A 14,956-nucleotide genomic window follows, 5' to 3' on the forward strand; every position below is an offset into this window, starting at 1 on the left:
CATATGCAAAAGTCGTGAAACACCTGTGGGGTATAAAGGTTCACTTAACCTCTTATGTTCCCCGAGGGGTCTAGTTTCCAAAATGGTATGCCATGTGTTTATTTTTATTTTATTTTTTTTTTGCTGTCCTGGCACCATAGGGGCTTCCTAAATGCGGCATGCACCCAGAGCAAAATTTGCTTCCAAAAAGCCAAATGTGACTACTCTTCTGAGACCTGTAATGCGCCAGCAGCACTTTTCACCCCCATATGGGGTGTTTTCTGAATCGGGAGAAATTGAGCTTCAAATTTTGAGGGCTATTTTCTGCTATTACCCTTTTTAAAAATGTTAAATTTTTTTTGGGAAAACAAACATTTTAGGTAAAAATTATTTTTATTTTTACATTTGCAAAAGTAGTGAAACACCTGTGGGGTATAAAGGCTCACTTTATCCCATGTTACATTCCCCGAGGGGTCTAGTTTCCAAAATGGTATGCCGTGTGTTTTTTTTTTTTTTTTTTGCTGTTCTGGCACCATAGGGGCTTCCTAAATGCAACATGCCCCCCAAAAACCATTTCAGAAAAACGTACTCTCCAAAATCCCCTTGTCGCTCCTTCCCTTCTGAGCCCTCTACTGCGCCCGCCGAACACTTTACATAGACATATGATGTATGTGCTTACTCGAGAGAAATTGGGCTACAAATACAAGTAAAAATTTACTCCTTTTACCACTTGCAAAAATTGGGTCTACGAGAACATGCGAGTGTAAAAAATGAAGATTTTGAATTTTCTCCTTCACTTTGCTGCTATTCCTGTGAAACACCTAAAGGGTTAAAACACTGACTGAATGTCATTTTGAATACTTTGGGGGGTGTAGTTTTTATAATGGGGTCATTTATGGGGTATTTCTAATATGAAGACCCTTCAAATCCACTTCAAACCTGAACTGGTCCCTGAAAAATAGTGAGTTTGAAAATTTTGTGAAAATTTGGAAAATTGCTGTGGATCTTTGAAGCCCTCTGGTGTCTTCCAAAAGTAAAAACTTGTCAATTTTATGATGCAAATATAAAGTAGACATATTGTATATGTGAACCAAAAATTTTTTTTATTCGTAATATCCATTTTCCTTACAAGCAGAAAGCTTCAAAGTTAGAAAAATGCTAAATTTTCAAATTTTTCATCAAATTTACGGATTTTTCACCAAGAAAGGATGCAAGTTACCACAAAAAATTACCACTATGTTAAAGTAGAATATGCCACGAAAAAACAATCTCTGAATCAGAATGATAGCTAAAAGCATTCCAGAGCTATTAATGTTTAAAGTGACAGTGGTCAGATGTGCAAAAAACGCTCTGGTCCTTAAGGCCAAAATGGGCTTGGTCCTGAAGGGGTTAATGTACTTGGGGGTGGAGCGGAGGGGGGGGTTTAGAATTGTTAATAGGGATAGGCTTCATAGGAAGAAACAACATACACCATTGAATTGCATGATGACTAATGCCCGAAGTCTGTCCAATAAAACTAATAACTAATGAACTGGAGTGGTTGATGTCTGAGGAAAATTATGACATAGCAGGTATAACAGAGACTTGGTTGGATGATAGCTGTGACTGGGAGGTCAACATACAGGGTTATAGTCTATTCAGGAGGTATCGGACAAAACAGAAAGGGGGAGAAGTTTGTCTTTATGTAAAGTCCAGTCTGAAGGCCGCACTGCGGGAGGATATTTGGGAGGGAAACGATAATGTGGAGTCACTATGGGTAGAAATATATGGAGGTAAAAATAAAAAAATAAACTGATAGGGGTTTGCTATTAGCCACCAAACCTAATGGAAGAGCCAGAAGATCAATTATTGAGGCAAATAAACAAGGCAGCAAATCAAAATGAGGTGATAATAATTGGGGACTTTGGACTTTAACTATCCTGATATAAACTGGGAGACTGAGACCTGTGAATCTCATAAAGGAAACAGGTTTCTGACTATAGCTAAAGACAATTATCTGTCCCAAATGGTGCAGGGCCTGACAAGAGGGGGCGCCCTACTAGACTTAATATTAAACAATGTACCTGACAGAGTAATTAATGTGCAAGTAGAAGGACACCTAGGGAATAGTGATCATAATATAATACATCATAAATTGTTCTTCAATAAGGGAATCTCTTGAGGGGCCACAAAAACAATGGACTTTAGGAAGGCAAAGTTCAATCAACTCAGAGAAGCCCTTAACAATATAAAATGGGATAATGTCCTCAAAAAGAACAATACTGACACTAAATGGGAGACTTTTAAAAATATCTTAGATTCTCACTGTAAGGTGTACTTAACCTTATGGGGAAAAAAGGGTCAGAAATAAAAGAAAACCAATATGGATGAATAAAAATGTTAAGGGGGCAACAAATGTTGAAAATAAAGCATTTAAACTACTAAAACAGGACAATAGTGAAGAAGCATTAAAAAGCTATAGAGAAAAATGTAAAATATGTAAAAAAAAAAATGATAAAAGCCGTAAAAATAGAGACAGAAAGACTCATTGCAAAAGAGCGTAAAACTAACCCCAAAATGTTCTTTAACTATATAAATAGCAAAAAGGTCAAAAATGAAAGTGTGGGCCCCTTAAAAAATGACGAGGAAGAAATTATAAACGGGGATCAGGAAAAAGCAAATATATAAAACAAATTTCTTCTCCACTGTGTTCACCGAGGAAAATTAAATGCTAGGTGAAATACAGCGAGATAATGTAAACTTCCCAGTACAGGTCACCGGTCTAACCCAGGAAGAAGTACAGTGCCACCTACAAAAAATCAACAGACAAATCACCAGGTCCAGATGGCATTCACCCCCATGTAGAGGGACAGCCATTTGTCATTTGTTGTCCAGGACATGGGTTGGATGGCATTTAGTGTCTGTAATATAACCAGGCATGCGAATAATCAAAGGTTTACATTCTACCAAATGTTCCAAATACTACGTATTATGCATCCTTTATGCAACCTTGATTGGGGCATCTAAGGGGTTAATGCCGGGCATCACCTCAAGCCTTTATGTCCGGCATTAGACATGGGTCAAGGCGGCTGATAGCCCCAGGGACCACCCCGTTATGATGTAGGGTCAGCTCATGAGCCCGCGTCATAGCAGGGGAGCCGGTGCAGGGCGTACAGGTATGCCCTGCTTCTTTAAGGGGTTAAATATAAATCTACAATCTAGATAATAAAAAGAACAAATAGACAATAAAAACATGGAAATAAAAGGTTTTGACTAATACTGTGTTTTGGCGAACCTTTCTCTTTTCTCACTTCCTATAAAGTGTTTTTGAAATTACAGCTAATCCTTGAACATGGTAACTTGCCTTTTTGATATTCGTTTTGTTATTGGAATCTATATTTCTCTTATTCTATATTATTTGACTGTCCTCAAGGCCAAAATGGGCTTAAGGGGTTAAAGATTTTCTTGTGAAGCAAAATGTTTATTTAAAGGGGTACTCTGGTGCTTAGACATCTTATCCCCTATCCAAAGGATAGGGGATAAGATGCCGGACCCTCGTGATCTTTCACGCGGCACCCCGTTTGTAATCAGTCCCCCGAGCGTGTTCGCTCTGGGTCTGATCACAGGGCGGGCGGCGTGTGACGACACACTCCGCCCCTCAATGCAAGCCTACGGGAGGGGGCGTGATAGCTGTCACGCCCCCTCCCATAGGCTTGCATTGAGGGGCGGAGCGTGACGTCACATGGGGGCGCAGGCGTGACGTCAAACGCCATCCGCCCTGTGATCGCCCGTAATCAGACCCGGAGCGAACACGCTCCGGGGACTGATTACAAACGGGGTGCCGCGTGCAAGATCACGGGGGTCCCCAGCGGCGGGACTCCCGCGGTCAGGCATCTTATCCCCTATCCTTTGGATAGGGGATAAGATGTCTAAGCACCGGAGTACCCGTTTAAGCAACATCACTTCACATGCTAATATGTATTATTAGGCAAAAGGATCTTAAAGACCTAGCCATGTAATAAATGACTGAAGTGACACATATAGCTTCATTGTACTAAAATACATTTATTTATTTTTTATTTATCAGTAGGTCTCTGGACCATGGTGCCATATAAGTATCCTGTATAAAGATGGATGGCCGTGAATTTGTAAACATGCCACCCTTGGGGTTGTCGGGTCTTTCCTTGGAGGCAGGGCATATTTCATCTGCAAATACTGGAGGGCGTCTCATTCCATCTACTGGGCAACTACCACCATTCTGCACAACAAAATATTACCCCTCGAATCTTGGACTGTATTCACAGTCAGGTAAGACCTATACTGAAGATTTATAGAAGTCAACACTAATAAGTAACTACCAATACACAAGTATTAAGTGAAGATCATGATCACGCTGCGGCTAAGCAAATTGCCGGCTGTAACTGTATCTATCGGCCGACAATAGGCTGAGGTGACAGTGTGATGCATTGAGCCACAGCATTGGTTGCCTTGGCTCAATGCATCACACTGCCGCTCAGCCTATTGCCTGCTGAGGTGAAACATCTCTGCAGCCAGCGATTTGCTGATCAACAGAGTGGCACACTGACCACAGCCAGACCAGTAAGAAGGCAGCGGAGGAGCAAAGAGAGATACTGGGAAACCGAGGGAGCAGAGGCAGGTGAGTCCTGTTTGTTTTATTTTCTGGAACACTTGCAGAAAAGAAAAGGACCAATATATCCAGGCGCTGCTCTATCCAGGTATACACAGGATGCAGGTAGGTATTATTAACCAATTGACTTTATTTGTAACAAAACAATAAAAGTAACATGACTCGTTTCGGGGTAAATTCCCCTTCCTCAGATGAACTAAGGTTCTTAGATCATCTGAGGAAGGGGAATTTACCCCGAAACGCGTCATGATACTTTTATTGTTTTGTTACAAATAAAGTCAATTGGTTAATAATACCTACCTGCATCCTGTGTATACCTTCCACTGTTCTGGCAGCATGGGGGCTTTGTAAACGTACATGGCCTCCGACTTTCGTTCCAACCAAATTCTCTCTCCAAAAGCCCAATGGGGCTCTTTCTCTTCTGAGCCCTGTAGTGCACCCGCAGAGTACTTAACATCCACATATAGGGTATTTCCATACTACATCTAGGGCAACACCAGCATTTTAGTGGAAAAATTTTTTTTTTTCATTTTTACATCCAACTTTAAGTAAAAATTTGCCAATTACCTGGGGGGTGTTAAAGTTCACTGTACCCCTTGTTACGTTCCTTGAGGGGTGTAGTTTCCCAAATAGTATGCCATGTGTTTTTTTTTTTTTTTGCTGTTCTGGCACCATGGGGGCTTCCTAAATGCGACATGCCCCCCAAAAACCATTTCAGCAAAATTTGCTTTCCTAAAGCCCTATGTCTCTCCTTCCCTTCTGATCCCTCTAGTGCGCCCACAGAGCCCTTTACATCGACATTTGAGATATTTCCTTACTCAAGAGAAATGGGGTTACAAATTTTGGGTGACATTTTCACCTATTACCTCTTGTGAAAATGAAAAATTTGGGGTAACATCAGCATTTTAGTAAAAAAAAACCCAGATTTTTCATTTTTCACGTCCCACTTTAACGAAAGTTCCTCAATCACCTGTGGGGTATTAAGTCACTGTACCCCTTGTTAAATTCCTTGAGGGGTATAGTTTCCCAAATAGTATTTGCTGTTCAGGCACCATGGGGGTTTCCTAAAAGTGATTAAAGCGATATGCCCCCCAAAAACCATTTCAGCAAAATTCGCTCTCCAAAATCCCATTGTCTCTCCTTCCCTTCTGAGCCCTCTACTGCGCCCGCCGAACACTTGACATACACTCATGAGGTATTTCCATACTAGAGGGAAATGGGGTTACAAATTTTGGTGGGCTTTTTCTCCTTTTTCCCTTTGTAAAAATAAAAAATATGGGTCTACAAGAACATGTTATTGTAAAAAAATGAAGATTTTGAATTTTCTCCTCCATTTTGCTGCTATTCCTGTGAAACACCTAAAGGGTTAACACACTTTCTGAATGTCCTTTTGAATACGTTGAGGGGAGCAGTTTTCATAATGGGGTCCATTATGGGGTATTTCTAACATAAAGACCCTTAAATTCACTTCAAAACTGAACTGGTCCCTGAAAATTTCAGATTTTGAAATTTTCATGAAAAATGTGAAAATTGCTGCTAAACTTTGAAGCCTTTCATGTCTTCAGAAAGGAAAAACATGTCAGCTTTATGATGCAAACATAAAGTAGACATAATGTAAATGTGAATCAATATATAATTTATTTTCACCAAGAAATGATGCAAGTATCAACGAAAATTTACCACTAACACAAAGTAGACTATGTCCCGAAAAAACGGGTTAAAAAAAGTTATTAACCCCTTTAAGGACCAAGTGTTTTTCTGTTTTTGCCATTTCGTTTTATTCCTCCTTACATTTTAACCCCTTAAGGACCCAGCCCAAATATACCTTAAGGACCCGGCCATTTTTTTAACATCTGACCACTGTCACTTCAAGCATTAATAACTCTGGGATGCTTTTACCTTTCATTCTGATTCCGAGATTGTTTTTTCGTGACATATTCTACTTTATGTTAGTGATAAAATTTTGTCGATACTTGCATCATTTCTTGGTGAAAAATTCCAAAATTTGATGAAAAAATTGAAAATTTAGCATTTTTTTAAATTTGAAGCTCACTGCTTGTAAGGAAAATGGATATTCCAAATAAATTATACATTGATTCACATATACAATATGTCTACTTTATGTTTGCATCATAAAATTGACGTGTTTTTACTTTTGGAAGACATCAGAGGGCTTCAAAGTTCAGCAGCAATTTTCCAATTTTTCACAATATTTTCAAAATCGGAATTTTTCAGGGACCAGTTCAGTTTTGAAGTGGATTTGAAGGGCCTCCATATTAGAAATACCCCACAAATGACCCCATTATAAAAACTACACCCCCAAAGTATTCAAAATGACATTCAGTAAGTGTGTTAACCCTTTAGGTGTTTCACAGGAATAGCAGCAAAGTGAAGGAGAAAATTCAAAATCTTCATTTTTTACACTCGCATGTTCTTGTAGACCCAGTTTTTGAATTTTTACAAGGGGTAATAGATGAAAAATCCCCCCAAAATTTGTAACCCAATTTCTCTCGAGTAAGGAAATACCTCATATGTGTATGTCAAGTGTTCGGCAGGTGCACTAGAGGGCTCAGAAGGGAAGGAGCGACAATAGAATTTTGGAGAGGGAATTTTGCTGAAATGGTTTTTGGGGGGCATGTCACATTTAGGAAGCCCCTATGGTGCCAGAACAGCAGAAAACCCCAACATGGCATACCATCTTGGAAACTAGACCCCTCAAGGCACGTAACAAGGTGTCCAGTGAGCCTTAACACCCCACAGGTGTTTGACGACTTTTCGTTAAAGTCGGATGTGTAAATGAAGAAAAAATTTTTTTCACTAAAGTGCAGTTTTTCCCCCAAATTTACCATTTTTACAAAGGGTAATGGGAGAAAATGCCCCCCCAAATTTGTAACCCTATCTCTTCTGAGTATGGAAATACCCCATGTTAGGACGTAAAATGCTTTGCGGGCAAACTACAATGCTCAGAAGAGAAGGAGTCACATTTGGCTTTTTGAAAGCAACTTTTGCTGAAATGGTTTTTTGGGGGCATGTCGCATTTAGGAAGCCCCTGTGGTGCCAGAACAGCAAAAAATACCCACATGGCATACTATTTTGGAAACTACACCCCTCAAGGAACGTAACAAGGGGTCCGCTGAGCCTTAACACCCCACAGGTGTTTGACGACTTTTCGTTAAAGTTGGATGTGTAAATGAAAACATTTTTTTTTTTTTTTACTAAAATGCAGTTTTTCCCCTAAATTTTACATTTTTACAAGGGGTAATAGGAGAAAAGGACCCCCAGAATGTGTAACCCCATTTCTTCTGAGTATGGAAATACCCCATGTTAGGACGTAAAATGCTCTGCTGGCGAACTACAATGCTCAGAAGAGGAGGAGCGCCATTGAGCTTTTGGAAAGAGAATTAGTTTGGAATGGTAGTCAGGGGCCATGTGCGTTTACAAAGCCCCCCGTGGTGCCAGAACAGTGGGACCCCCCACATGTGACCCCATTTTGGAAACTACACCCCTCACAGAATTTAATAAGGGGTGCAGTGAGTATTTACACCCCACAGATCTTTGGAACAGTGGGCTGTGCAAATGAAAAATTTTATTTTTCATTTTTACGGACCACTGTTCCAAAAATCTGTCATACACCTGTGGGGCGTAAATTCTCAATGTACCCCTTATTACATTACGTGAGGGGTGTAGTTTCCAAAATGGGGTCACATGTGTCGGGGGTCCATTGTTCTGGCACTATGGGGGCTTTGTAAAAACATGTGGCCTTCAATTCCGGACAAATTTTCTCTACAAAATCCCAATGGCGCTCCTCTTCTGAGCATTGTAGTTCGCCCGCAGAGCACTTTAAATTCACATATGGGGTATGTTCTTACTCAGAAGAGATGGGTTTACAAATTTGGGGGGGCTTTTTTTCCTATTTCCCGATGTGAAAATGAAAAATTTAGGGTAACACCAGCATTTTAGTGAAAAAATATAATTTTTTTCATTTTCCCATCCAACTTTAATGAAAATTCGTCAAACACCTGTGGGGTGTTCAGGCTCACTATACCCCTTGTCACGTTCGGCGAGGGGTGTAGTTTCCAAAATGGGGTCACATGTGGGTATTTTTTTTTTGCGTTTGTCAGAACCGCTGTAAAATCAGCCACCCCTGTGCAAATCACCAATTTAGGCCTCAAATGTACATGGTGCGCTCTCACTCCTGAGCCTTGTTGTGTGCCCGCAGAGCATTTTACGCCCACATCTGGGGTATTTCTGTACTCAGGAGAAATTGCGTTACAAATTTTGGGGGTCTTTTTTTCCTTTTACCGCTTGTGGAAATAAAAAGTATGGGGCAAAACCAGCATGTTAGTGTAAAAAAATAAATTTTACACTAACAGGCTGGTGTAGCCCCCAACTTTTCCTTTTCACAAGCGGTAAAAGGAAAAAAAGCCCCCCAAAATTTGTAGTGTAATTTCTCCCGAGTATGGAGATACCCCATATGTGGCCCTAAACGGTTTCCTTGAAATACGACAGGGCTCCGAAGTAAGAGAGCACCATGCGCATTTGAGGACTAAATTAGGGATTGCATAGGGGTGGACAAAGGGGTATTCTACGCCAGTGATTCCCAAACAGGGTGCCTCCAGCTGTTGCTAAACTCTCAGCATGCCTGGACAGTCAGTGGCTGTCCAGAAATGCTGGGAGTTGTTGTTTTGCAACAGCTGGAGGCTCCGTTTTGGAAACCCTGCCGTACAAGACGTTTTAAATTGTTTATTGGGGGGGACAGTGTAAGGGGGTGTATATGTTGTGTTTTACCCTTTATTATGTGTTAGTGTAGTTTAGTGTTTTTAGGGTACATTCACACTGGCGGGTTACGGTGAATTTCCCGCTAGGAGTTTGCACTGCGGCAAAAAATTTGCCGCAGCCCAAACTTGAAGCAGGAAATTTATTGTAAACCCGTCTATGTGAATGTACCCTGTACGTTCACATGGGGGGGCAAACCTCCAGCTGTTTTATAACTACAACTCCCAGCATGTACTGACAGACCGTGCATGCTGGGCGTTGTAGTTTTGCAACAGCTGGAGGCACACTGGTTGGAAAACCTTCAGTTAGGTTCTGTTACCTAACTCAATATTTTCCAACCAGTGTGCCTCCAGCTGTTGCAAAACTACAACTCCCAGCATGTACTAATCACCGAAGGGCATGCTGGGAGATGTAGTTATGCAATAGCTGGAGGTACCCAACTACAACTCCCAGCATTCCGAGACAGCTGTTTGCTTTCTGGGCATGCTGGGAATTGCAGTTTTGCAACATCTGGAGAGCTACAGTTTTTAGACCACTGCACAGTGATCTCCAAACTGTGGACCTCCAGATGTTGCAAAACTACAACTCCCAGCATGTCCAGACAACAAACAGCTATGTGGGAATGCTAGGAGTTGTAGTTTTGCAACATCTGGAGGGATATAGTTTAGAGACCACTGTATAGTGGTCTCAAACTGCAGCCCTCCAGCTGTTGCAAAACTACATATTCCAGCATGCCCAAACAGCTGTCTGGGCATGCTGGGAGTTGTAGTTTTGCAACATCTTTAGGGCTAAAGTTAGAGACCACGGTCTCAGACTGTAGCCCTCCAGATCTACTTACCGGCTTCCGTAGGATCCCGGCAGCCGTCCTCTTCAGACGCACGTGACGCCGCCCGCCGATCAACGTCGCCGCAGCCTCCGGATCGGTAAGTGGACGTCGGCGCCCGGTCCCCTTCGGTTCCCCGTTCTGCCCCGCCTATTGTGGGTGGGCAGGACGGGGAAAACGAATGTTAACCCGCCCCCGGTCTGCTATTAGTCGTCGCCTCTGACGATCAATAGCAGACCAATAGCAGGGATAGGAGGGGTGGCAACCCTGCCACCTCACTCCTATGCCTACAGGGGGATCGTGGGTGTCTTAGACAACCGCGATCCCCCTTCTATTCCGGGGCACCGGGTCACAATAGACCCGTATGACCCGGAATCGGCGCAAATCGCAAGTGTGAATTCACTTGCGATTTGCGCCGATCGCCGATATCAGCAGTCACCCCGGGCCGGTCCCCGCCCGGCGCGCGGCGGGGACCGAAATTCCCACGGGCGTATGGATACGCCCTGGGTCCTTAAGTACCAGGACGTCAAGGCGTATCCATACGCCCTAGGTCCTTAAGTGGTTAAAAATCATTACCCTTTCAATTTTGCACCTAAAAATCCGTATGAGGGCTTATTTTTTTGCGCCACCAATTCTACTTTGTAATGACATCAGTCATTTTACCCAAAAATGTACGGCAAAACGGGGAAAAATTATAATTGTGCGACAAAATTAAAGAAAAAAAAATTTGGGGGGGGGTAAAAATTACATTTTCTTTTTTCTGTAGATGTATACGATTAAAATGATACCCTAGTTATTTAGGTTTGATTTTGTCGTACTTTTGGAAAAAATCATAACTAAATGCATGAAAATAATACATTTAAAGTTGTCCTCTTATGACCCCTCTAACTTTTTTATTTTTACACATCCAGAGTTGTATGTGGGCTCATTTTTTGCGCCGTGATCTGAAGTTTTAATCGGTAAGATTAGAATTTTTTTTAGACTTTTTTTGATCACTTTTTATTCCCAAAATACACAATTTTGGACTTTGGAATCTTTTTAGTTTTTTCGCGTGTATGCCATTGACCGCGCGGTTTAATTAATGATATATTTTTATAGTTGGGACATTTATGCACGATTCAATACCACATATGTTTATTTTTATTATGTTTATATATTTTTTATATGAAATTTGGGAAAAGTGGGGTGTTATAATTTAACCCCAAAGCCACGAATCACATCTGGCTCCAAGGGTCACACGACCAGTTAAAAATCTGCAGACCATGCATGGGACACAAAATGTCCGAGACACAAAATGGTCATACGGACTAGTGAATACAATATATATTCACACAGATTGCAGATATTTAACTAGCTGTATCACCGGAGACCAAATGCATTCATAAACACCCCACAGACCAACCTATTTAGGAATTTTGGAAGACTTATATCCTAATATCCAATGCACAAATTAACACTACACATCCAAACACTGGCAGAAATAAAGATGTTTAATACACAGGTGAAAACTAAACACACTCTAACTTAGAGAGAGAGAGAGAAGAGAAGAGATTGCTAATACCTAGAAGTTTAAATCCGCAATGTAAGGAAACACATATACTACATTTATAGTAGAAATCCTATAATTGGCAATATGGGTGGATTTTCCTTAAAAGATACAGCTACATATATAGAACGCACAAAATAATATAACTGAGAATACTTAGCTTCGGGGGAACCTTTACAGCAAGTATAATGAACAAAAACAGGCATGGGAGTAGGCAGCAGTCCTTTGTTTCAGGATTTAAGCCCAAACAGGAAGTTGAATGGCCAGGTGTGTTGGTATCCAGCCCCGCAAGAGAAAGAAAGAGAGTGCTTGGGCCTGTTCAATGGGTTTGATATTATGTTGTCTCCGCCCCCCTTAGCCAGCCCCCCTCCCCCCCCCCCAGGTGGACTGTCTAATGTTACAAAAGCCCCTGACTAGTAGACCCCAGGTAAGAGACTCCATTTTGCCATTGTTCAAACTCCATGCGGCTTTCCTGTACTAGGATCACAAGTATAGCAAATAAAATGTATGTCATTTTCATGTCCATAACAGGGGGTGATATAAAATTTTTATAAGGAAGGGGTTAATGTGTGTGTTTTTAAACTTTTTTTTTTCATTTATTTATTTATTTTTCTTCTTTTTACACTTTTAGTACCCTTAGGGGACTTTTAGGAGGAATCATTAGATTCCTCATACAGATCAATGTGGTTCCATAGGACCACATTGATCTGTGTGTTATGCGCTTGCTGGCACAGGAGGAGTGTTAAGCCCTCAGGCTACCTCCACAGTGGATCGCCCTACCCCTGCCCACGATCGCACTGAGGGGGGGGGCGATCCACCCCACTGGACAACCAGGGATGTGATAAAGGCACCTTTTTAGATGCCGTCGTCAGCTTTGACAGAAGCAATCTAAAGGGTTAATAGCCGGCCGCATGTCTGCTATTAACGCCGGCCCCCAGCTACAGGAATCAGCTGGGGGCCGGCCGGCATGACGTGGGCTCGAGTCGGGAGCACGCGCCATACCGCGTTAACGGCACATGGACGGGTATAGATGTCCATGGTCGTTAACGGGTGAATGCATAAAGTGACAGTGGTCAGATGTGCAAAAAATGCTCTGGTCCTTAAGGTCATAATGGGCTTCGTCTCAAAGGGGTTAAACAATGCAAGCACTTGACACAGATGGTGTGAACACAGGTCACGCATTTCGGGTGTTGCTCCCCTTAGACATATTAAAACTTTTTTTTAGAGGTTAAATAATTTTCCAAATGTTTTAAATATTTTTGGAAATATAAAAAAAAAAGTATTTACTTGTCACAAAATATGAAAAATGAAATAACTAATCATATCTTCCACTGTTGACCGGCAGAGGGAGCTAACATGAGGAATCTGGTGAAAGCAAGCAACCTGTCTGGCTGCTGCAAATTAGACTTTGCCTGTCTACCTTCCTCCTCTGTCTGTGTGCAGAAGGAGATGGGGTTTTGTAGGTTTTTCAATTCCACGGTCACCATTTTGTTGGTGTCTGAAGAGTGCTAAAGAACAGACTAGATGTTTCTTGATAGGTCATTGCTCCTCAGGGACTTCAAGAAAATGGTGGCTCCCCCTTTCATTTCATCTAGCCTTTGTTATGTACATGTGCAGTAAGCAACCCATGCTTTTCTAAGCGACACTCTGTCTTAACTTTCTTATGCCCTGTGCCTGCCATAAAGCAACTGTGTAGGTGTTGTGAAGTGACACACCACAAAAAGGCTACAGTAATGGCAGCCCCAGTACACACTACATACATAAATCAAATGCTTTATCTTGATAGAATACATTTATTTATAAAACAAATAAAATGGTGACACATTCCCTTTTTAAATAGAGGTCACGTGACAGCACAGGGGAGCACACCTGCATTATCTGTTAACCAGTTAAATATCTAACAATCATGCGTGACAACAAGTAAAAACATATTGTGTCATATTGTACATATGCCATATATGCTTTAACCCCCCTAACTCTTTAACCCCTTAAGGACTGAGCCCTTTCTCACCTTAACCCCTTAAGGACCGGGGTTTTTTCCGTTTTTGCATTTTCGTTTTTTGCTCCTTGCCTTTAAAAAATCATAACTCTTTCAATTTTGCACCTAAAAATCCATATGATGGCTTATTTTTTGCGCCACCAATTCTACTTTGTAATGACGTCAGTCATTTTGCCCAAAAATCTACGGTGAAACGGAAAAAAAAATCATTGTGCGACAAAATTGAAAAAAAAGCTGTTTTTTATAACTTTTGGGGGCTTCCGTTTCTACGTAGTACATTTTTCGGTAAAAATGACACCTTATCTTTATTCTGTAGGTCCATACGATTAAAATGATACCCTACTTATATAGGTTTAATTTTGTCGGACTTCTGGAAAAAATCATAACTACATGCAGGAAAAATAATGCGTTTAAGATTGTCATCTTCTGACCCCTATAACTTTTTTATTTTTCCGTGTATGGGGCGGTATGAGGGCTCATTTTTTGCGCCGTGATCTGAAGTTTTTAACGGTACCATTCCCATTGATAGGACTTATTGATCACACGCCATTGACCGAGCTGTTTAATTAATGATATATTTTTATAACTCGGACATTTCCGCACGCGGTGATACCATATATGTTTATTTTTATTTACACTGTTTTGTTTGTTTTTTTTATTGGAAAAGGGGGGTGATTCAAACTTTTAATAGGGGAGGAGTTAATTGATCTTCATTCACTTTTTTTTCACTTTTTTTTTTGCAGTGTTATAGGTCCCATAGGGACCTATAACACTGCACACAGTGATCTTCATCATTGATTACTGGTTTCTCATAAGAAACCAGTGATCAACGATTCTGCCGCATGACTGCTCATGCCTGGATCTCAGGCACTGAGCAGTCATTCGGCGATCGGACAGCGAGGAGGCAGGTAGGGGCCCTCCCGCTGTCCTGTCAGCTGTTCGGGATGCCGCGATTAGCCGCGGCTATCCCGAACAGCCCGACTGAGCTAGCCGGCCACTTTCGGTTTCGCTTTTAGCCGCGCGGCTCAGCTCTGAGTGTGCGGCTAAAGGGTTAATAGCGCACGGCACCGCGATCGGCGCTGCGCGCTATTAGAGGCGGGTCCCGGCTTCACTATGACGCCGGGCCCGCCGTGATATGACGCGGGATTACTGTGTAACCCCTCGGTATATCAGGAGAGCAGGACCAATAACGTACCTGTACGCCCT

General features: G+C 41.7%; 1 protein-coding gene across 6 annotated transcripts in view; it reads left to right on the forward strand.

Annotated features, from left to right (window-relative positions):
• TNRC18 (trinucleotide repeat containing 18) overlaps positions 1-14,956 on the forward strand; it is a 968,701-nt gene that overhangs the window by 45,268 nt on the left and 908,477 nt on the right. For all 6 annotated transcript variants that reach the window (XM_056534534.1, XM_056534539.1, XM_056534536.1 and 3 more), the window contains exon 2: positions 4,046-4,266. In XM_056534534.1, coding sequence (XP_056390509.1) covers positions 4,089-4,266 — 178 coding nt within the window. In that variant the 5' untranslated portion in view covers positions 4,046-4,088. The remainder of the gene's footprint in view (positions 1-4,045; positions 4,267-14,956) is intronic.

Source organism: Hyla sarda, chromosome 8, assembly GCF_029499605.1.
Source record: "Hyla sarda isolate aHylSar1 chromosome 8, aHylSar1.hap1, whole genome shotgun sequence".
In the NCBI taxonomy this organism is placed as follows: domain Eukaryota; kingdom Metazoa; phylum Chordata; class Amphibia; order Anura; family Hylidae; genus Hyla; species Hyla sarda.